We start from the raw sequence: 24,157 nt of genomic DNA, 5'->3' as shown, positions 1-24,157 counted from the left end.
TAAAAATAAAATAAAAGGTATTTCTTTATTCTGATATTTTTCGTTTTACAGCTTGGTTACATCTCCGTGTCTATCTACCTACAAACGTCTTTCTTTTCACTAAAAGAAACTCTATTTTCAGATTTAGATCATTCGTTGGTGAGTGGCTTTTAGCTATGGGTGATTACATACTTACTACTTAAAGTAATCGGATCAGCCGATTGTTCAAAGCAGTCGAAGTCGATAATTATGGTGTCAGGCGATTGTTATCAACCAACGAGTCGCATGCGACATACGACAATAACTGCATTTACCGTAACCGCTAATTTTTACCGCAGCTTATCTTACAGTACATACATACATAAAATCACGCCTCTTTCCCGGAGGGGAAACAGTATCTTACAGTACTTAGAAAAAATTCTACATTATTAGCGCATAGGTAGACTCGCATGTGGAGGTAACAAGCAGCATTCAGAATTTGTAAAGAACTTACTTGAGAACTTCCCCTAGTTCGTTTACCGTAGCAATAGTCGCATGAAACGTAGTCTCCAGATCTCTAAGTGATGCCGGGACGGAAGACAAATTTACGTTTGCATTTAACAACGTAGCGGTCAAACCTGAAACGTTACGTTTTTATTTAAAACTAAGTACATTCATACCGACAGGATATGAAATGATTACAATTTCCCCTTGCCACGATACTTGCATAATTTTTTGCTTCATCTACACACATCATAATAACAATAAAACATTGGTGCGAGTAACTAACAGATGCTCTCACAGTAAGGGTAACATCGTGAGGACACCTGCACATTCAGACAATTGGTTGTGTAACCATGATCTAATGTGTTTTAGGTTCCCCTGCAAAGGCTGCGGAGGTCAGACGGGAGTCGCTCCAGGTAAAAACTTAACCAACCCTGGGCTTCTGTCTATAAAGAAAAAGAAGAAAAATTAATACATAAACTACTAATACTTACCAAGTATTCTTGGTTGTTGAGAAACGGGACAATTCTCGAACTGTTTCATGACCATTCTCATAGGGTGGTCTTCGACTCCATGGTGGCATTCATCAAAAATCAGTAGGTTTATATCGCGAATTTTTATGTAGCCATGTGTAACCATGTCTTGTAAAATTTGACATGTCATAACTACAACCTGATAAAAATACATACATATAATTATAAATGAAGTATTCTGACCAACATTTTTTTTAACTTGAACCATATAACTTTTAGATTTAGACGTAAGAGCTAAATTTTTAATCGATTATAACTTACAGGACATAATATCGGAACTTAGGTCAAAATCATCATTGAGATTAATTAAAAATTATCTCCAAATTAACGAACAATATTATAATTTATTTGTTTAGCCACGACTCCTCATATCTTATCTCTGTGTGTATGTGGCCCAACATATGAAAGCCCATACTAATATTATAAAGAGAAAATATAACATACTAATATATATATAGATAGGTAGAATAGACCTTCTGGATTAACATTTTACTTTCTGGAAATTCCTACGGAACCGAAGCACCGCGAAAATCAAAAAATACAAACCTGATTTTTAGTCAATTCTTCATCCCATTTTGTTTTATCCCAATAATCTATTCTGTCCTCGCTGCTATAACCGCCCACACCTTCTACCGGACATAGTTTCTGTATTACTTTTTTCTGAAACAATAAGAATTTGTAGGTGACTAACGAACAGCCTCGGCTACACGAGGGCGCAATGATATATAAAAAGCTTTCTGTCATTAAGCAATACAAACGCGACTCTTAAAAGAGAGACATACAAGGGAACACAGGGACTGCATACCGGTATGTTTTGGGTGTAGGTATTTCAATAGTTACTTTATACAGAATCTTACTCGTAAAAGAATTGTTAAAATGTCTATAGGTAGATACATATTTGTTTCGTAACTTGCTATGAACGGATTAGAAATTATATACAATTAGCTGTCCCGGCAAACGTTGTTTTGCCGAATCAATAATTTTAAAGTAATTTCTAGTTAAAAAAAATGTTAAGGGTGGACAACCCTTATTATTAAGGGGTATGAAAAATAGATGTTAGCCAATTCTCAGGCCTACTCAATATGCTCACAAAATTTCATGAGAATCGGTCAAGCCATTTCGGAAGAGTACGGGAACGGATATTGTGACACGAGAATTTTATATATAAGATTATATAAAGCAAGCTTCACTACATAGTGTATATAAAGTGGACAACGACAAACTGTTAGTTAAACTTAAAGCTATAGGGTTGTCTTCACGTATGCTTAAACTATTATATTGTGATTATCTGTGATCGTCAACAGAATGTGAAATTTTATGTGTATATTTCAGAACCTTATCCAACACGCTCTGGGGTCAGTCAAGGATCCAAATTAGGACCTTTACTGTTTCTTATAATGATTAACGATTTAACTAAAGTTGTTAAACATGCCAAATATATTATATATGCTGATGATCTTAAGTTAGCTTTAGAAATTAAGACTGACTCCGAGTTTCATCGGCTTCAAGAAGATATTGATGCAGTCCAAAGATGAAGTATTAAAAATAAAATGGCCTTTAATATCAGTAAATGCAGTATTATTACATTTAGTAGAAAAATGATAAAAACACACTTTGGTTATACTTTAAACAACAATAAAATCAGACGTGTTGATTCTGTTAAAGACCTTGGTGTAACATTTGACACCAAATTAACTTTTCACAGCCGTCATCTTTGGTTAAAAAGTTTCCGGCGTCTTGGATTTGTTTTAAGAAATTCGAGAGATTTAAAAATCCACATGCAATAAATCTTTTGTATTTTGCACTTGTTCGTAGTAAGCTCGAGTCAAGTAGCTGTGTATGGAATCCCCATGAAGACTACTACACACTTATGATTGAAAAGTTCAGAAGGCTTTCCTGCGTTACTTCAGCTTCGTAACTTAATTATTCGTCTATCTGTACCAAATCGACATATTGTGATATTTATGATGGATGATAGGATGGAATAGGATTATAAGAAAATTTTTGTTATTTTGTGAGAAAGATGAATGTTCTTCAACTTGTTTGCTTCTGTAAATAACTTCTTAGTTTCTTGCTTATATCATACCTACTTGTTATTTGTCCTTTTTATTTGAAATTACAACTGTCAACATTTTATTATCTATACTAATATTATAAAGCTGAAGAGTTCGTTTGAACGCGCTACTGAGGAAGGAATTACTGGTTCGAATTAAAAAAATATTTTTGTATTGAATAGATCATGTATCGAAGAAGGCTTTAGGCTATAAAACATCACGTTGTAACTATTAGGAACGAAGAAATAATGGAATATGTGAAAATAACGGGGAAAATTATTCATCCTTGAGGGCTTCCGTTGCGAAAAAGGTTCAAGATACCAAAAATATATGTATGAAAGCATTATTCCTCTTGAAATAATCTAAAAAAATGTCCACGATGTACCTATATGTCTATCTTTTAAGGTTAATTCACTAGAACCGTTTTAATGGTAATCAAAATTTTTAAAGCGAGGAGGCAGGTCTCAAATATAAATGATGCCCAAAATAACTATTCCACGCGAACGAAGTCGCGGGTACAGCTAGTGTTATATAAGAATTCCTCGCAAAATACTTCAAGAGGTGTACTACTACCGTTGTATTTTTGGCGTAAATAAATAAATAAAAAAACAGTATAAAGCAAAGTCGTTCCCGCGTCTGTATGTATGCTTATATCTCTAAAACTACACAACTGATATTGATGCGGTTTTTTAAGAGATAGAGTAATTCAGGAGGAATGTTTATATATATATAATAACATGCTAAATATATTAGAGAACCACTGATAATTTTAAGATTTCTGATATAAAGTCGTAAATAAACACATTTTTTGCGCTTATATTGCAAACGCTGACTGAACTCTACGAAATAGATCAAAATAAATGCACTAAATATTGTATACCTTAATAAGGTCTACAAAAAAATCGGCGATGGTACCTATTTATCTCTTAGGGATAACCAAACCAACAATTATCCATTTCTATCCTTTACTTTTTACGAGACATAATGGTTTATTTACGAAGCGATTTTAAGCAATATAGCATTAATCCTTATCTAATGAAATACCTTAAATATATTTTGCATTCAATTTGGAATAATATTGCCCTTTACATCATTTAAATTAAATGAATATTTTTGAAAAACTTTCATAAAGGCATCGCGGTAGCGGCGGCACCAGACGGCGGGCGAAGCGTCGAAGCGATTAACGAGTATACAAAGACATTCTGAAATATATTTTGGTATCAGCTTTGCACCCGTGCGAAACCGGAGCGGGTCGCTAGTCTACACTAATATTATAAAGAGGAAAACTTTGTTTGTTTGGTTGTAATGAATAGGCTCAAAACTACTGGACCGATTTTAAAAATTCTTTCACCATTCGAAAGCTACATTATCCACGAGTAACATAGACTACATTTTATTTTGGAAAAAAATAGGTTTCCTTAATAATATATAAAAATAATTGGCAAAACAGCGTTTGTCGGGTCAGCTAGTTAATAATAAAATAAGCTCCCAGCTTCGCCCGCGTTCATTTAGCGCCATCTACAAAAGCACTGAATTCACCGCCACCTACAAAAGAAAACAGTTTTTTCGCAAATCCCACGGGAATACAATAGTTTTAACGGGGATGAAAGGTGCCCTATGACCTTCTCCAGATTCTTAATTATACACCTTATAGGTGATATTTCAAGAAGATTAATGCAGAAGATAACCCGCGAAGATGTAACAAACAAACAAATAAACTTACTTTCTCATTAATAGTATTTGGGATGTTTCTTTATTTTTTTTCTGTATAAGGATATGAAATTCTAGTTTTACCTATCAAATAGTTTCGTGATTGTTTTATAGGTACTTCAGTAGTGATGTTCAAGTTTATCTTTCCACGAATTTGACTATATTGAGTAGCTGCCTATTATGTCAAAGATAAGATAGTGATTTCCAATTACCTACTAACAAAAACGGACACAATTCTTGGAATCTAGAAAAAAATTGTATGCTCACTGCTAAAGCAGTCTACAATATTGATGATAAAGTATCTACTAAGTTTATTAATTTTCTAAGAATTTTACGATGTTCGTAAACAATAATCTTACTAATATTATATGTATATGCCAAAGTTTAACAAAAGAATAACAAAGATACACACTCTTTAAGTGTGTATCTTTGTTAGGGTTGCTACACACATAGGCGGGTCGGCACTGTCGGTTCGGCAGCATTTGTCGATCAACAAAGCCGACCCGAAGTAATCACTGCACTTGTTCGGCTTTATTCGGCTTGTGCCGATCGGGTAGTTCATTCGAGTAAACGCATCATTCGATTCGGCAACTGCCGAACGGTATTTGTGGAACGAAAAAGCCGACTCGCAACTACTACTACAACATTCGGTTTCATTCGGCTTGTGCCGATCGGGTATATACGTAGTTCATTCGGGTTCAATCGGCACAATTCGGTTTTCATTCGGGCGTCACGCGTCGGCGTCGTCTCTGAATGTTTGTGGTCATTTTGTACATGCTTGTCGTAGTATACACACGTAAAATGGAGTGGTCGCAGGAAAAAACAATCCAATTTATCGAGTGCTATCGGTCTTACCCGTTGTTATGGGATTCAAAAGACGAATTCTATAAAAATAAAATCAAAAGACATGATGCCTTAGTAGAAATTGCAGCAAAGTTTGAAGTCGAAAAAGTTGAAGTTGAGAGAAAAATTAAAAACCTCCAAAGTCATTTTTTAAGGGAAAAAAAGAAAGAACAAGACAGCAAAAAGAGTGGATCTGGGGCCGATGAATCATTTACTTCGAAATGGTTCGCCTACAAATCTTTATTATTTTTATCATCCAGAAATAAACCTCGCAAGACTATGGATTCGCAAATGGTAAGTTGTCTACACAATTATAAATGGCCTTTTCTGTCTATGTTAAGTGTATCTGTGTTATAGATTAGATTAACTGATAATATCCATTCTCCTTATCCATCCCATCCATGTAACCCTTATCCTTGCGAAAGTATCTGTCTGTCTGTTACCTTTTCACGTCAAAGCCGCTAAACCGATTTACTTAGTTGAAAATCTAATAAAGTGCGGGCGAAGACACGGGGCGGGAAGCTAGTCCAAACTAATATTATAAAGAGGAAAGATTTGTTTTTTTGTTTTTTTGTTTGTAACGAATAAACTCAAAAACTACTGGACCGATTTGAATGAAATTTGGCACAGAGATAGACTTAACCTTCAGGAGTAACATAGGCTACTTTTTATCCCACTGCTGGGCATTGTTTGTAGTCCACGCGGGTGAAACTGCGCGCGGACCGATGATTTTTTACTAATCAATGCCCAGCCTAAACCATAGAAGCTATAAAAGCGAAATTTGGACAGTAGCTTATGTTATTAATGTTATGCAATAAAAAATAGGTTTTTTAAATTTGACTTTAAGAAAAGACCAAATGAGGTTGAAAAGAAAAATTTATAAGAATCCTATTCAAAATTTCGCCACCTGTAAGTATCATTCAATAGCTCAGTGGTAAATGCCAAGGGTCATATAGTTGATGTCGATGTCGATGGTTCGATCCGTGGTACCCGTGTGTAAGTTTTTTTTTTTTCATTTTATTTATTTTTATTGATTTTTAGAAAATATTTCTTATATTCATTGACATTTTGATTAATTTTTATTAAAATTTGAAATTTTGCCCGTTTATAGTATGGAACGACAGAGGGCGCTATTAAAAAAATTAAAATGTGAATAATTGCGTTTTCGAATTAAATATTTTTTTTTATTAAAGGTGTATTTTTATGTTATTTTTTTAAACCGGTACTTCTATTTAAAATCGGCTTAACATGCAAAATTTTTTTATTAAAATTTGAAATTTTGCCAGTTTATAGTATGGAACGACAGATGGCACTGTTAAAAAAATTAAATTTGAATGATTGCGTTTTCGAATTAAATATTTTTTTTTATTGAGGGTGTATTTCTATGTAATTTTTTTAAACCGGTACTTCTAATTAAAATCGGCTTAACATGCAAAAATTTTTATTAAAATTTGAAATTTTGCCAGTTTATAGTATGGAACGACAGATGGCGCTATTAAAAAAATTAAAAGTGAATGATTGCGTTTTCGAATTAAATAAATTTTTTATTGAGGGTGTATATTTATGTAATTTTTTTAAACCGGTACTTCTAATTAAAATCGGCTTAACATGCAAAAATCCAATAGTTACATTACCGATAGGGATCCCAATGATACCGACGGATTTACCTAAGTATATACTTTGAAAGGTTACAGTTTCCTGTAAAGGTCTCATTTGCCCTCACTATAAATAAATCCCAGAGACAAACATTTTCGATTGTTGGCATCGACCTCAGAAAGGAGTGCTTTTCGCATGGGCAATTATATGTTGCTCTTTCTCGAGTAGGATCTCCAGAAAATCAATATGTTTTGTTGCCACTTACAAATACGACGGCCAACATAGTTTTCAGTGCAGCATTACGTTAAAATAAAGGAAATTTAACGCAACCGAAGCCCCGGTCGATTGCTATGTTATTAAAATGTTTGTTCCTGGGATTTTTTTTAAATTGCCTATGTTACTCCTAAAGGTTTAGTCTATCTTTCAAATTTCATCAAAATAAGTCCAGTAGTTTTTGAGCCTATTCATTACAACCAAACAAACAAAGAAAGTTTCCCTCTTTATAATATTAGTGTAGATTAGTGTACCTAGACTACATAGTATAAAACAAAGTTAGCATTTGTATTTGTTTTATTCAACGAAATTAATTGCAGTTTACATTATATTCAAACAGTTTATTCTCGAAAGTTTTTTCATACAAAACATAATTGTAAGAAATCCCCGTGCGAAGCCGGGCCGGGTTGCTAGTTAGTAGTAAATAAAAAACTAAAATCTATACTACAACATATTTATTTAATTATCAACACAAATCTAGCTAGCTACACTGATTTTAGTACATATTAATAAATTTTAATACTTATTTTGCCAAGGAACTTTTCCTTGATGCGAGCAGAAATACTCAGCAAATTCATCCCTGACAATTTCACCGGGCGAAAAATTGTACAGCATTATTGGTTCAATATTTGCATTTTCAGCGTTAGTTTCTTCAGCCTCTCCTACGTTTATTCCCACGTCATTTGTGGCATTTCTTCTATCACCTTGAAACGCGTAGTATTCGTATAAATGCCTCGATTCATCATTTCTTCGGAGAAAATTGTGTAGATGTAATAATGCCATCACAACCTTTGTTACTTTGCTAGGTTGTAATTTGAACGGTCTTCGAAAGCACCCATACACTTTACTTAAAATTCCGAAAGTACTTTCAACCATCCGACGTGCTCGACTCAAACGATAATTGAAAATTCTAATTTTCGATCCCTTTTTCCCTAAAGATGTGTATGGTTTAATAAATCTTTCTGTTAAAGGAAATGCATTATCAGTTATAATTACGTATGGTGTCCGGCACGGTCTCCCAGGAAGCTCACTGTCTTCTGGCACATTCAATGTTTCTATATTGTCCAATATAGTATTTGAAAAAACTCCGCCGTCTGATATTCGACCTTGGCATCCAACATTAGCATACAGGATATTATAATCAGAATCTACAAGTGCCATTAACACAATACTAAAGTATTCTTTAAAATTGTAGTAATCAGTGCCACTGTGAAATGGTGCTTCAATTCGCACATGTTTCCCATCTAACGCACCGAGACAATTCGGAAAGTTCCATTTATCGTTAAAACCCTTTGCTATATTTTTCCACTTTTCTTCGGTATTTGGCATCTGAAATGTAGAAAACTATTTATTTATAAGTAATTATTATTTTTTCAGATTGATTACACTGCTGAAGACAGCTTAGATAGTACGACTGCTTGCACTGAAACCTCAGATGAATGCCGAAAGCGTTCACGCAACGTGGGGAATGTCAACGAAAAAATTTCGAGTGCATATTCTATTATGACGGAGGTATACAAAAATCGGAGTGACAAAGATGAATTCTCCTTGTTCGGTGACCAAGTAGCTGTGAAGTTGAGAAAAATTTATTGTCCTTACGCAAGACTTACTTTGCAAAATAAAATAAATACCCTTCTAATGGAGGGGGAACTCGGAGTATACGACTCATATAATTACTATCGACCAGACACAAGTACCAGCTCTGCAACTAATGATGGTACTAATAACTTTGTGCCAGATTCTGACAAACAAGGATATATTTCCATAAATAACAATAAACCAGCTTTGATTGATAATTCTCAAGAAACGCAGCTTTCCGTTCCTAAAGTTATTGCAGAAGAACAATCACGTGATCCTTTAGCTTAATGTCGTGCATTTAGTTTGTTCAAAGCAACATGCTAAAAATGTGGTGTTTATGTTGATTTATGATGGATGATAGTTCTTAAGCGACGCAACTTTCCATTCCTGAAATTATTACGGAGTAATATTCGCGTGACTGATAATTTTTTAGTTAAAAGCTAGATGCTAAAGTTATTTTATGTTGACTTTATTTGTTAATTTTATTTGTGATTGATTTCGTAATACCAAAAAATGTTTCCATTTTTTTTAATAAATAAAAAAATAAATGCAGATTCTAATTTCGAATATGTTCCTTTAACCCAACAATTAATCACCTTGAATTATTTCTTACCTGCATAAAGCTCTTCAACTCTGTGATTAAAGCTTGACTTACTACAGGTACTATTTCAGAAACACTTTGCTGTGAAATTTTGAATGTCTGCATTAAACTTCCAAATGAGTCTCCAGATACATAATATCTTAAAGTAACTCCGAGTTTTTCTTTTGCAGTTAAAGCAGTTCTCCATTTTGTATCATTTTTGTTAATTGATGGTCCAATCAGTTGAAGAAGTAATTCAAAATCACTACTTGACATTTTAAAAAAATCTTTGAATCCACCGTTGCTTCTGTATTCTAAGTTTAACACATCACAGTCATCTTCTTGTAATCTATTAAGAAAATCTTCATTGTCACGATTTTGAAGGCCTCTTCGCACCCAGAATCTTCGAGGTTTTCGTAGTAAAGAGCCGGCAATAACGACAAAAGCTGCGGAAATTAACAACACGTCGTCTTCGTCCCACATTTTTAGCACTACTGAACAAAAATTGTTGCCAAAAGCCGATCGGCATAAGTCGGCAGTTGCCGAGCCGAGTGATTGTGTGCGGCTCCGAGCGGTTTGTGATTCCCGAACATTATCTGCATATATTCGATTTTACCGCCCGGTTTGGCCGATTGTTCCATTCGGCTGTTGCCCGGCCTTTGTAATCGAGCGGCAAAGACGAGCGGCTTTTTTCCCGAACATTCATCTACACATATTCGATTTTACCGCCCGGCTGTGCCGATTAATGCCGGCCCGATTATGTGTGTAGCAACCCTTATTCTTTTATGCAAAAAATTAACTGATTTTCATGAAACTTTGCAATAATATAGCTTCTAGACACTAAAATAACATACACACAAAGTCACGTCTACCTATATGCCATGCGTGGTAGATAGAGCCAACAGTCTTGATAAGGCTGAAAGGCCAGACTGATGTTTAATGTTACAGTGACATGGTTGCTAGCCAATGTCATAGACAGTAAATCATTAATGGGGAACTGTATACGATTTTATCATAGGTTGCCGGAGTCTGTTCTTGATATACCTAACCAAAAATTCAAAGAGTATGTAAAGAAAGTACTTTGCGAGAAGGCTTATTATAGGACTGATGATTACCTGAATGAACAGCTTGGCACAGGAACCTCGTAATGAATTGTAGTTTGATTTGAATCTAAATCAAAATTCAGTACACTTTGTACATAAATCTATTTTAAATTGGCAATCCATAAAAAAAATTACATATATATATATATATAATATATCATTAAAATCGCATATAATTATATTAATCTGAACAATGTATTCTCTCGTCCGCATTCTATTCTAAATTTGGATATTTGTGAAGAAAATGCTGCAGTGCAGTTTGTTACGGCTTCTTCTGCACTTGGAAGCGGCAGTAAACTTTGTTTTAAGTAATTTATTTGACGTCAACCAATGTTGTGAAACCAAAAGATTTGACAATTAGGTACTTATTAAGCGAAATGAAGTACCTATCCTATAATAATGAATAAAAAATTTGAATTTGTAATGATATGTTTTTTTCTTGATTTGTACATACATAGGACATATAATCACGTCTATATGCCTTATTGGGTAGACAGAGCCAAAGGTACCAAAGACTGAACGACCCAAAGACTGAACAACCACATTCAACTGAATTCTGCTTAATGATGGAATTGAGATTGATTATGATTGATTGAGAAGATACACGAGTGGAGCTGTGAGCAAAAGCTAGTAATATGTTCGTTTATTATTTGCTCAATGGAGTTTGTTAATCATGGTTCCCGTTTAACTAGTGACTCATATAACAATGAAACAATAAACTTTGTTTAGTATAGCTAAAACGAGTCGCGTTGCCATAGGCAATAAACTAGTAGGGACTATAATCGCCTGCTACTGCACAGGTGTAAATCAAAAAACCTCGTTTATCTCCCGTTCCCGTGGGAATTTCGAAATATCCTCTAAGTGTGATTAATATTTATGTAATGAAAGAAGTATGCAGAGATCGTGGCAAGTGGAAAGAGGTAGTCTCTGCCTACCCCTCCGGGAAAGAGGCGTGATTTTATGTATGTATGTATGTGATTAATATTTGCCATGTTTCATCAAAATTTGTTCAACTGAACTGTGATAAACAATGTGGCACCCATACTATAATGAAATACATTTATTAAAATAGCACTTAACTGACCATGTCTGTACTTTAAAGATATTGAAGAAAAGTCTATATGGATGTATATGTATAAGACCAAGGCAAAAAGTGTTTCTTTTTATTTCTTTCTTGTTTGTATGTATATATGTTTGTACTGGAATCACGCAATCACTTTTGCTAAAATCCATCTTAAAAATTCCAACGTATCTTGATCAAATTAAGGACGTTCTGGTAAAGGGTCAGGTCAAAAGTAAGCGAAACTGCCAAACTTGCATGAAGAGAGTTATGAATGTGGATGAAGCGAAGGAAGTATGCAGAGATCGTGGCAAGTGGAAAGAGGTAGTCCCTGCCTACCCCTCCGGGAAAGAGGCATGATTTTATATATGTATGTAATGTATGTAAAACTGATATCCAAAACTTTTCCCTCAATCCTCCAACGTGCAGGGTATTGCACGTTGGAGGATTGAGGGAAAAGTTTTAAGTCAGTTTTTAGTGATTACTGGCTTTTTAGTAATTTTTACAATGTTTTTATATAGCAAATAACATGGACGGAATGTGTACAATTTTAATGGCACTCACAAAAAATATTCTGATTAATACTAATGTGCAACTCACATAATAAAGATATAAAGAAGTTGGGAAAAATACTCACAAAGTAAACAAACCAGACTTACCTGTTGATCCACTAGGGGCACATTATTGACCAGAAAAAATGTTCGCTTTCCTCCTTGTCCCCATGGTTTTTGCAAATCTCCTCTAAACCTTGTGATTAATCGAATAGCAATAAATGTTTTGCCTGATCCTAAAAATTTTAAAAAAATAACAATTTCTAATTGCAACAAGTAGTATTGAATATTTACTTAGAGAATAAATAATTAACACTCTTTATTTGCTGTCATAAAATATATACCTAAGTGCCTATAAATTAGCTTAAGTTACCCAGATTACAGATCAATAACTACTATTCCTTTTGTATTTTTGCTATAAATCTGTAGTAGACTAAAATTTACTTATACCTACTAACAAAGGAAACAGTGTAATGTTGAATTGTTTTATGTGCAAATGTTGGAGATGACTGGTTAGTATTCAACCCATGGCACTTCTCAAGCCTTGTCTTCCTGAGTCAGGAATTGGGATACACCATGGTTAATTTGATAAGTGCACCCCAGAGGTAAGAATGTAACTGGGATTATCATCAAGAGGAAAAAGGTACATCGAGTCTGATGTAAGAGAAACTGTTAAACTGTGCAACTAGAATATTACAATAAATAATATATTATTATATGGTGAGTTTACCTGTTGGCAGATGAATAATTGTATTCTGTTTGATAGCAATCTCTTCCAACTCAGTTTGGTATGGCCTGGACTTCAGTTGTTCAACCTCAGTGGAATCGACTTCCATGTTTACTAAATCTAAACTTTCATAAATATTTCACAACAGTTTAAGGAAATTACACATGGGAAAAAATGATGGAAGTCATTTGATACATACAATCTTATTATATTATCTTATTATATATATATTAAATACCTAAATGCATCTTTATCAAACTAGCTTCTTCAATTGATTTGTTTTTGTGTGATAATAATATTAATATGTAGGTATGTAGGTAAGATGTAGAAATAAAAGTACAAAATATATTGGTAAATAATTATAACGTTATTAAATTAAAAGTCATTTGTAAACAAACATAGAAATGAACTGCAGATGCACCAGGATTTACAAAAACTTTGTTATTTTTATAACTATAGATTGCACTTTTTATCGCGGCTGCAAAGTGCCGGCTTTATTAGATTCTAAACATCAAACAGTTTGTACAAGTCTGGTACCTACGTACCTTTCTACAAGTATCTCAGTAGGGTAGAAAAGCTGTTGTGTGGTGTTCGATTTATAACACTCTCAGCGGTCCGATCCAATACAATGAGAATACAATATAAAAAAGTCCAATCCAATCCAATGCAATAGGTACCTACCTAGGTACTTCTTATTAAAATGACATTATAATATGGGTTCCTAGCACTTTACTATACATTCCCAAAATAAAAGATATAACATTTTTAAAGGGTTCTTACTGTACACCTACTTCGTAATGGCTCTAAAAAATAATCGAATATGACTTTTTTAGAACTATGAGTTTTGTTTTTCTTCCTATTTTTATAATTCGCTTTTACTACTTTTTGTTCCTGCCTCGGAACTCATTGGCTGATTGCACAGTTGTCATACCTACTTATTTTTTAAATTGTTATGGCATAAATACGTTACATATTAAAATACTAATAAACATACATATAACTAATATTAATCATTTTGTAATTTAGGAAGTACGTCATAATATGATATTGATCCCAATTTCTCGAATAACATGACCATAGTATACACAAACAAATTCGATATTTACCAAAGCAGTCATAAACTTAGCACAGACAACCTGTCTTTGCATGTATGATATGTAAATCATGTAAAAAATAAAGCCAACATCGTCATGACGGATGTATTCTTTTTCAATCAGTACACCAATTTTACCGGTTTATTGGGGAAAAAATTTAATAGAGCAACACAGAAATATACGTTTCTTTCCACATTTTTTTTGTTACCATACTTACAAACATAAATATATATTTGAAGAACCAAAACGTACGATCTTAGATAAAAATGATAGTTGAAACTTACTTTATAACGTAATAAGCGATGAGAATTAGCTTTCTTCATATTTGATATAGTATTTTTTTCTCTAAATTTCAATTCCGTATCGCAGTTTTTTTCGTGTAATGAAACGTAGAAATTGGGGTCATGGGGGTGAACCAATCCGGGACTTCCACGGCCATAGTCAATTCTGATGCAAGTTTCTGGTTTCAACTTGTATCAGAATTGTTGCATCAGGTTGCATTACTCGTTTACAGTGTTGCCAACTTGGTAACTTTGTAAAATTGGCAACTTTTTGAAGTGAATCAGCTACATTTTTTTTTAATTGTAGCTAAACTTTTTAGCTTCTTTTTCTAGCAACTTTTTGTTTCGAGATTTTTTTATTTGCTTGCAGCGGTAAAAATTTTATTCCCGAAATAAAATACTTACTAATAGCTAAAAACAACTACCAGAGTGAGTAATTCTTAATTCTATCCTCTGTGTAAGAGACTCACTACGCAAAAGGGGCCAATGCGTAGTTGTGACAACTACGTGAAACCTAAATCGGTATTGCAAAAAATCGGTACTAAGGAAAAATATTCCAAATAAACCGCAGGTATCATAGATGATGCCTCCCAACCTTCGACATCTTCCAAATTTAATAATAACTTTGTTTTATATACTCAACATAGATTTACTGTGCAAAGATAAAGAATAGGTGATTTAATGAAAAATATGTGTTTTATTTCGTGAGTTAATTCACGATCTCAAAATTTATTGAGATATTTAGCTACTTCTAGCAATTTTTAAGGTTGAAAAAAGATACCCAATCTAGTAATTTTCTATTATATGTCTAGCTTCAAGCCTTAGGTGGAAGTTGGCAACACTGCGCATCTACAACGTTGCTTTGGTCCGAGGTTCGTGGTACATTGTCATTGGTTAATGCATAGATAGGTTTATTCTCTCAGGCTAAATATCAATTCTTGCTAGTGTGCAGTTTAGGAAATATATTAGTGTGCGTGACTAAGGCGTAGGTTAAAATTAGATGCCATCAAAAACATTCTGTAAAAAAACGAAGTCTCCAGTCTTTCTACGGTAAAAAGTTGTGAGATCCATGTAATACCAAGTCGGTTAATCTATTTAGTCTCTACTTAAAGGACCTTCTGTCTTAAGTTATTGCATAAGTTATTATCATGCCAATATTAAAAATATTTTACGTTTTTACAAATAGATCGACTTGGACATCGCATGAAAACACAATGAATATTACAATTATATAAGGCGCGATTGAAACTCGTCCTAAAACAAGCTAAAAATGTATTATCTATCTTTTCCAAGCGACTCATCGAATAACAACATGGCTTGGTTTTACAGGATGTTTTTAATGGCATCTCACTTCTTTTTGTTACCGTTATATTTATATCTTAGATTAACGTATTTCAAGACATGTCCAATCATGTGTTGAAATACGTTAATATCATTTTTTTTCCGTCGACCATTTTACAAGTAATAATGTTGTTCAGTTTCATGGGCTAAACACACCCTTACCGACCCTATACCTCCCGTTATGCCTCATATAGTAGGTACCTATCTACACCTGTTATTTTCTATTATACAGTAATAATGATTCATTAACTGCAAATGTAACCTTGTAATCCTATACATTTATATGGGATTACAAAGTTATTCATGCAGTTGGTGTATTTAGTAAACTGGACCGAAATTAGGTATTTAGGTTTTTCCATGATTAAGACACTAAACTCTATTTGTATTCTAAATTTGAAGTTTCTGTGTCTGCTAGAAGTGCCTTAGACTTTTGGTGAGTCAGTGAGTGGCAAAATTCAGAAACTTTAACAAGTTGTCATTCTTAAACTACTGGTTCAAATTGACTGAAATTTTAAATATACTGTGTTTATATAATGCCTGATTAGTTACTGCAAATTCAGGCTTCTTGTTTTATCCACTTGTATTATCCAATTTTATTAGCCATTTCCTTAATCGTATTTTCATGATTGTCAACGTCTATGTCAAAGTCAATTAACCCATCACGATGACGGTTCATTACACAGTGCACTTCAATTTAGGGATGTGACATTGCTGATAAAAAATCGATTTTTATCTAATCGATTTATTTTTTAAGTTTGAAAAATCGATTAATGAATAATCGATTTTTCTTAAGAAAATAATCGATTTTATTATATAGATAGATTTTTCTAATTTTTCAATTATTGTCAAAATAAACGCCATATACATTATATCAATAGATTTATTCATAAGAAATAAACAACAGAAACAGTAAGTTCTTATATAATCAACACAAAGTTTTCATCAATCAAGTTTAATAAAAGGAACTTTCAGCAACGAATAATGAATAACATATCAACCGAATGTCGGTAAAATACTGTTCATCGACTAACTCCATCTAGAGAATGATTGATTAAATACATACATACATACATACATATGGTCACGTCCATATCCCATGCGGGGTAGACAGAGCCAACAGTCTTTAAACTAGACTGATAGGCCATGTTCAGCTATTTGGCTTAATGATAGAATTGAGATTCAAATAGTGACAGGCCGCTAGCCCATCGCCTAAAAGAAGAATCCCAAGTTTATAAGTCTGTAGCGGGAGCGATGATTTGGCTCGACCGCCACCAAAGGGAAGATCTTCCACCAGGCTAGGTGTTATGCCTGGGGAACCGCGGCTCCGACGATGTTGTGTCGGAGGTTGTATTTATAGCTCCAATCAGTGAAATCTTTGAAATCGCGTCTCAGATTCTTCGCTGCTATTGGTTAAGCGCGTCAATTTCTTCGCGATGATTGACAGTAGTTGTTTGATTTGATGTTTGTGGCGAGTGGCGTAGAGATGTCGCCACAAGTCTATCCCTTAGTCGCCTTTTACGACATCCATGGGAAAGAGATGGAGTGGTCCTATTCTTTTTTGTATTGGTGCCGGGAACCACACGGCATTATTTGATACATACATATGATCACGTCTTTATCCCTTACGGGGTAGACAGAGCCAACAGTCCCAAAGACTGATAGGCCACGTTCAGCAGTTTGGCTTAATGATAGAATTGAGATTCAAATAGTGACGGGTTCCTAGCCCATCGCCTAAAAGAAGAATCCCAAGTTTATAAGCCTATCTCTTAGTCGCCTTTTACGACATCCATGGGAACGAGATGGAGTGGTCCTATTTTTTTTTATTGGTGCCGGAAACCACACTATTTGATTGATTAAATGAATCATCAAAACTGTTTTAAAAGCACAGAAAGAAAGCACAGATGGCATTAATGTAATATTATGGAGCTATGATAGTATTCTTTGGCAGTTCGTGTTCTGAACTCCAAGCCAGAAGACAAAAACGTAATGTTGGAGTGCATTTATTGCATGATTATAAAAATCGATTTTTAATCGATTATTAATTTTAAAAAAATCGCGTATAAATATCGATTTTTATTTAAAAAAAATAGATTTTTAATCGATTTTTTCCATAATCGATTTTTTTTTCACATTCCTACTTCAATTTAGTTTGTGCTATCAACCACAACCTCAACTTTGGTCGTTAAGTCGTTTTATCTGTTATTTCCCTAAAATACTTTATTTATTTTATCGATTAAGAATTTGAGATGTTTTTATTACATTGGATTTTTATTACGAGAGGTCAACTACAGCTTTATTTAATTTTATTACTTATCGTATTCGTCACTGTCGTTGCGCCCGGCGGTAAGGTTCTTTTCTTTCGAAAAAATCTAATAGTACCCTACTAGTGGTTCATAATAAACTTGTTGGTGCTATCTTGTTGTATTAATCGACTTTGTTTACAGCAAATGACTTACATTTTCATGATGGGGCATCTTCAGTAGATACCGTTGCTGGTGATGTATTTTTCGAGATATTAGACCCTCCTGAGCTTAGATACACCTACCGAATTAGACCAGCAAAAGATTTTGGAACAACCTTTGTGAGTATCAGCTATTTGTAAAATTTGTTTTAAAAAATGATGATACCATTAAGTTATTGTTTCTTTCTTTCATATTGACTATTGTTCACTTTCGCATTTTTAATACATTAGTATGGAAAAGTTTGGTATTTAAGACAAATTTATCATTCGGATGATTTTATTAAGTATTATAAATTCTTTTCCTATTTTTGAGTGTCATCATTTCTACTGAAATGTGTTTGGTGTTTGTAAAGAGATTTAAAGTAGGTAGGTATCTACAAATCTTTTGAAGTTTATGAGATTAGTATTGGAAACTTGGTTAAAATTTTAAGCATTTTAAGCTCTCATATCATTTCTGTCAATTTTTTTTTCTACTTGGATTGACTAGATTTGTCGGGTTAGTGGTAGATTGGCACGAAAATTATTCGCACAATCAATAAAAATATTTTTTTTGTAGGCGATTCGCACGGAAGTATTTAAATTGCATGCGAATCGACCCCTTCAAGAATTAGTAGTATATAGTAGAAATCAAGGTATTATATTTTACTTTGTATCTATCAGAAAGTGATTTTACATAATTCACAGTTTAAATAACTTAAAACCATAATTATAACCAAGATTACAATTAAAATCACAGTTAGTACGATTTATAATTAAATATTTGGTATTGCATTTTTATAGGTAAAATTAAATTTGTCTTAACTACAAAAATTTCGCAATTATAATAGGATCACTTAAAAGTTTTTTTTTTTATTCTGATGCGGTTTGCGGTACTTTACTTAAAATACATGCCATTTTAAACTGCCTTTTTTTAAAGCTCTAATATATCAATTTATTAAATCTTACCTCTTAACTAGTATTTTGTGCCTGACTGCAATGCCAATAGAGAATTATTTCATTTTAATATTCTAGTATATTGTACATGACTGTACTTTTCGATAAAAAATAAGTATGTGCGAATCGCATACTAAAAAAATATTTTTATTGAAAGGGGACGATTCGCACGATCAGTGCAAATAATTTTCGTGCCAATCGACTACTAACCCGCGTCTACCTCGGACCCAGTAGGTAGGTACTTTCCTATTTTATGAGTGCTATTTAAGTTGTACATACATATAATCTATAATAATCACATGTATATCCTTTGTGGGCTATTTAAATTGTTGTTGGAACTCGCCAGAGTTTTCTCATAATAGCATACTATCAATTTATTATTATTTTTTTTTACTGTAGATTTCACAGTTGGGGAGCATAATGATTTTGTGTAGTAATAATTAATAAATTTTATACTTTATGTTTTTCAGAATGAAACACTACGGTTTCAGAGGGCCCGCCTGGTGCCCACTGTGCCTTTGCATAGCTGTTCAGATATAGTCAACCATGATGACATAGTGGGGCACATAGCACTATCAGAGAGAGGGTAAGTTGTTTATGTCTTTTACCTCCTGGCATTAGTCTCGGTTACATCTTCACCTCTCTGGGGAAGAACACAGAGTTGTTCTGGTAGAGCTCTGATGAAGATCCTTGATTGGGTTGGTCAGGATTTTATATCAATATGTTTTTATTTCTGTTTTATAAATTTTAACTCCTGTCTGAACTCCTTAACTGGCTTAAAATGTTGGATCATGCTAAAACCTGCACTAGGTGAATGTGCCTATTCCCTTAGTCGCCTCTTAAAATGGGAAAAAGGGGGTGGCATATCAAATGAATTTAAGAAAAAAGGCTAAAGTAGTTTTTTAATAGTTTAAAGGAAGTTGATAAAAATAAAAAGAATTGAAGTTATGCTTTCATTTTCAGGGAGTGCTCATTTGTATTTAAGACTGCGAAGGCTCAACAAGCTGGAGCGAGGGCTGTGATTATAACGGAGTCAGTAGACAAGTGGGATGAATCCCTTGACCATTTGATAGAAATGGTTGATGATAAGTAAGTGTTGATACATTTTAACAAATTGACAATCTCTATATTTGTATCACTTCCGAGACAAAGGATGACTTATGAAGGACAAATCGTGACAGGTTGCTAGCCTATCGCCCAAAAGAAGTAACATTAGCCACACCTTTAGTTGCTTTTTACGATATCCGTGGGAAAGAGACGGACTGGTCATATTCTTTTTTCTATTAGTGCCGGGAACCACATGTCACCACACAAGCATTTAAGAACAAGAATTTTCTTCCTATTGATGTTAATCGCCTGGTGCGCCTTTGATCCTGTTATGTAACTAGCTGTCGCCGGCGGCTCCGCCCGCGTGGTTAGTACACTAGTCCTCCGTCATCTTATTGCTGTTAGTCTCGGTAACATCTTCACCTTTTGGAGACAAGCCCAGGGTGCGCCTTAACGAGATGATCCCGGATTGGTTGTGGGAGGCGAACTCATTTTGATCACGGTTCCACATTCAGTTGCCTGAATGTGCAGGTTCCCATACGATGTTTTCCCTCACTGTAAGAACACCCGTTGGCACTCAAACAAATGTTCATAATTCAGAAAAGAGTATTTAATACAAGTTGTAAATACTCTTTTCTGAATTATGTGTATCGGCCATGGCCGAGGTAGGATTTGAACCCGTGCACCCCACACCCTTTACTTGCGCATTTAAACCACAGGCACCTTAACCGTTCGACCACCGGCGCTCTTGTCTCTCCTTACTCCACACTTTTTGTTTGCAAAATTTAATGGAGATTGTTTAGTGGGTTTGTCTTGAAAGACGGATAAACTTTATTTTCTGTCTTACTGTTTCTTTGTACTTGCTAAACTATTGCCCCGGTATTTACTTTTAAAATGTGTATACAAATATTTCTCCCCCCGCCCCTGCAATTCAAGGGTTTAGCTTTTTCAGTGAACTTTTACTGCGAAAGAAGTCGCGGGCCATAATAACTAATTTATAATATAAGTATGGATAGATTAAATTCATCTGTATGCTGATTTATTCTATTGCAATTTTCAGAATGGAGTTAGATGTGAACATCCCCGCGGGGTTTCTCCTCGGCCGCAGCGGCGCGACTATATTGCGGACGTTACAAAGACTACGGAAAAATTACGCAGTCATAAACTTACCTATTAATATGACACATGTGCCTCTTAGCAAAATGAACCAACCCCCATGGATAGCATGGTAACCCATCAACTTGATAGTAGTAGGTCAGTTTTTTGTTGTTGCTACATTTATATTTATTTTAAGATGTCCCTGAATGGCCTAAGTGTACAAAGTTGTCTATGGAATAATTTGCAATTTTACAAAAGACGAAAGGTTTTTGTTTTATTTTATAGTAATCTTTCTTAGGGCGATTAAGGATATTGTTTCAAAGAGCATGATTATTCTGTTGTATATTTACACATATCCTGTTACTAATCAATTACAGTTTATTTTGAAATATTCCAGTAGTCTTTTTCCTTACTCAATTGAAAAGTTTGTTCTACAGTTTAATGAGTGCGTCAAGATTTGTATGCAAGAAGTACAATAATTCCAACTAATACTATAAATGCGAAAGTAAGTTTATGTTTGTTACCTCTTCATAGTTAAAGGAACCAATCTCCATGAAATTTTGCATATAGTATGGAGGCCAGTAAAGGTCATAGTAATTTTTACTAGTGCAGATTTCATAAAGCTTAAGTATTACTCCGAAATTTTTCATTCTGACCTAAAAGTGGGAATATAAGTGTAATAGAAATTGCGGATTATTATTATCCTGACCCGGTCGTAGGTTACGTTAAGAACGAAAGGTGTCATACAGGTGGTCTGTGCATCTGCTATTTTCTTATTAGTTCCTGAACTATCCGTTAGGGAATAAGACTTTCTGTAAATATCGCGCAAAAAAAAAAATACAAAGTTATGACTAATAAAATAGATAGATAGCAATAGACTATCAAAACAACTGACCTCTTAGTTTTTAAACTATTCGCCACTTTGTATTTTTTTCTCTGGTTAAAAAAATCACAACATCCGTGCAGAAAGTAAAAAGAGGCATAAACATACTGAGACACTGCTTCGCAATATACGAACGGATGTTAAAGGTGCCTGACTAAACATTTCACAGGTTAAACTTGACTTACCCAATTCAGAATAATTGTGGTCATAGGAATACCCGGGGACTCTGCTTCAGAGAGGCGAGGGGCAAACGCCAGGAAGATGATCACTACACAGCAATAATAATGTTTTGTTCTGAATAAGTTCTAGTCAATGAAAATGTTTAGTTAATTATTCATTAAGATACTTTGAAATGGATTTTGCCGTTGATAGCAGATTGTTGGTTTACACATTAAACACCCATTATGTTGACGTTGTGTTATGTCCCTTTTAATTTTGATTGAAAAATGTTGTTGTTTATTGTTTTTTGTATAAGAAAGATTAAGACAATGAATTAAAAATTTAATTATTTCCATATTTACCTTTTTTGAACGTTACTAAAATTAAGTCAGCAAAGAAGTCTTAAATTTTTTGTTCTCGTATTTTTTGAGATGTTTGATTACAGTTACTATCATGTTATTAAAGAAAACTTCAATCGAATTGCCGCATACCAAAAAATGCATCAACAAAAAATACGCATTTCAGCAACATATAAGACTTTGCGCATTTTACACCAGTTTTAGCCTAGGCTTGTCAAAATAAATGTAAAGGTAAAACTTACTGTTGAAACTCAGTTTTCTAGATTAACAAATAATTTTATATTTTTGTTTTATCGTGCCAAAAATTAAAACAATATAATAGCAGTATAAATTTTAAGCAGTTGGAATAAAAATTACATCACATAATCCTCCATACATTCAGTGAATAAAATTTCAAGCTGTGCTGTGATTTATGCAAGTTTTTATTGCAATAACTTAGATTAAAATTACTTAACAAAAAATAAAGATTTGGAAAATCAATCACTTACTTACTCAACCAAACTTTTTTTAAAATGAGTATTTTGTTTCCAATGGCGGATATCCCATATTGAGTAAATATTATATTCAGCGGCACTTTGAAAATTTGTTCAAGCTGTTTTATACACGTACATTTTGTTGATGGCAATAAATTAATTCAAAATACCTTCGGTCGTTTTATTAACATCCAAGGGATAGATATGATGTGGTCCTATTTTAAAATGCCTGAAACCATACGGCATTTATGTAACTTAGTCGCCTTTTACGGCACCATGGATGTAAAAGCGACTAAAGGAATGCTAATAAACTCGGGTTTTTTCTTTCTTTTACGCGATGGGCTAGCTACCAGTCACTATTTTTTAATCTCAATTCCATCATTAATATATCCGAGCGTGACTTCCAGTCTTTTCAAGACTTTGCTTTGTTTACCCCGCAAGATGTACTTATATAATAGGGCTCTAAGAGAGTCTTGGTTGTTAATGCGCACCCCGGGCTCCTCTCCAGAAAGGTAAGGATGTAACCGGGACTAACGCCAGGAGGAGAGAGATAAAGTGGGGTATGGGGCTCCTAATCCTTTGATTATGGAATCGACCTGCCAGAGCGATGGTTACCAAACCTATCTATTTAAGTCTGAAATTTCTTCATGCTGTTGACCAGCGCGTTCCAAAACCGCGCTTGAATGGCAGACCAACGTGAAATGAGTCGTCGTTTCGTTTCTCTGGACGGCGTGTGTCTTGGATGTTTGTTTATCTATATTATAAGTATTTATTATAAAATTTAATATCGTTGAGTTATTTTTACGTAATATAAGTTTCGAACTTACTTCGAGGTTAACACAATCTGTGTAATTTGTCCCGTATATTTTATTTATTATTTATATTTATAATTTATAAAATACCTACTAGCTGACCTGGCAAACGTTGTTTTGCCATATTTATAAATAATTTCTAGTTA

General features: G+C 33.9%; 4 protein-coding genes across 8 annotated transcripts in view; 2 read left to right on the top strand and 2 right to left on the bottom strand.

The window, feature by feature from the left end:
* LOC106136242 (endoribonuclease Dicer) overlaps nucleotides 1–13,773 on the bottom strand; it is a 55,786-nt gene extending 42,013 nt beyond the window's left edge. Inside the window, exons 1-6 of one of the 3 annotated variants that reach the window (XM_060945569.1) lie at nucleotides 13,616–13,773; nucleotides 13,074–13,190; nucleotides 12,452–12,579; nucleotides 1,542–1,655; nucleotides 957–1,134; nucleotides 473–596 (exon numbers count right to left, since the gene is read on the bottom strand). In XM_060945569.1, the coding sequence (XP_060801552.1) occupies nucleotides 473–596; nucleotides 957–1,134; nucleotides 1,542–1,655; nucleotides 12,452–12,579; nucleotides 13,074–13,179 (650 nt within the window). In that variant the 5' untranslated portion in view covers nucleotides 13,180–13,190; nucleotides 13,616–13,773. Of the gene's footprint in view, nucleotides 1–472; nucleotides 597–956; nucleotides 1,135–1,541; nucleotides 1,656–12,451; nucleotides 12,580–13,073; nucleotides 13,196–13,615 lie in introns of all 3 variants that reach the window. The other 2 variants (XM_013336733.2, XM_060945570.1) reach the window with 2 other exon arrangements.
* Nucleotides 5,224–9,669, top strand: LOC106142597 (uncharacterized). Its single transcript, XM_013344413.2, has 2 exons — nucleotides 5,224–5,896; nucleotides 8,849–9,669. Exons 1-2 carry the CDS (start codon nucleotides 5,513–5,515, stop codon nucleotides 9,335–9,337), a joined length of 873 nt encoding a protein of 290 aa, XP_013199867.1. The 5' UTR covers nucleotides 5,224–5,512; the 3' UTR covers nucleotides 9,338–9,669.
* On the bottom strand, nucleotides 6,573–10,112 carry LOC106142596 (uncharacterized). 2 transcript variants are annotated; one of them, XM_013344411.2, is made up of 2 exons: nucleotides 9,663–10,112; nucleotides 6,573–8,815 (listed from the first exon to the last, which is right to left on the bottom strand). In XM_013344411.2, the coding sequence occupies exons 1-2, from the start codon at nucleotides 10,110–10,112 to the stop codon at nucleotides 7,988–7,990; spliced, it is 1,278 nt and encodes a 425-aa protein (XP_013199865.1). In that variant the 3' UTR covers nucleotides 6,573–7,987. The 2 variants fall into 2 exon arrangements, with proteins under 2 accessions (XP_013199865.1, XP_013199866.1); XM_013344412.2 differs by having other exon boundaries at nucleotides 6,573–8,800.
* A 2,179-nt stretch (nucleotides 13,774–15,952) lies between the features above and the next one.
* LOC106137367 (PRADC1-like protein) lies at nucleotides 15,953–23,368 on the top strand. Of its 2 annotated transcripts, none has more exons than XM_060945460.1 (5): nucleotides 15,953–15,983; nucleotides 18,231–18,367; nucleotides 19,651–19,766; nucleotides 20,144–20,269; nucleotides 21,288–23,368. In XM_060945460.1, exons 1-5 carry the CDS (start codon nucleotides 15,968–15,970, stop codon nucleotides 21,457–21,459), a joined length of 567 nt encoding a protein of 188 aa, XP_060801443.1. In that variant the 5' UTR covers nucleotides 15,953–15,967; the 3' UTR covers nucleotides 21,460–23,368. The 2 variants fall into 2 exon arrangements, with proteins under 2 accessions (XP_060801443.1, XP_013193635.1); XM_013338181.2 differs by lacking the exon at nucleotides 15,953–15,983 and adding an exon at nucleotides 17,916–18,129.
* Nucleotides 23,369–24,157: the final 789 nt, after the last annotated feature.

This window comes from Amyelois transitella, chromosome 8 (assembly GCF_032362555.1).
Source record: "Amyelois transitella isolate CPQ chromosome 8, ilAmyTran1.1, whole genome shotgun sequence".
In the NCBI taxonomy this organism is placed as follows: Eukaryota; Metazoa; Arthropoda; class Insecta; order Lepidoptera; family Pyralidae; genus Amyelois; species Amyelois transitella.
The sequence above is the reverse complement of the archived record's forward strand: the minus strand, read 5'-3'. Positions and strand labels throughout refer to the sequence as shown.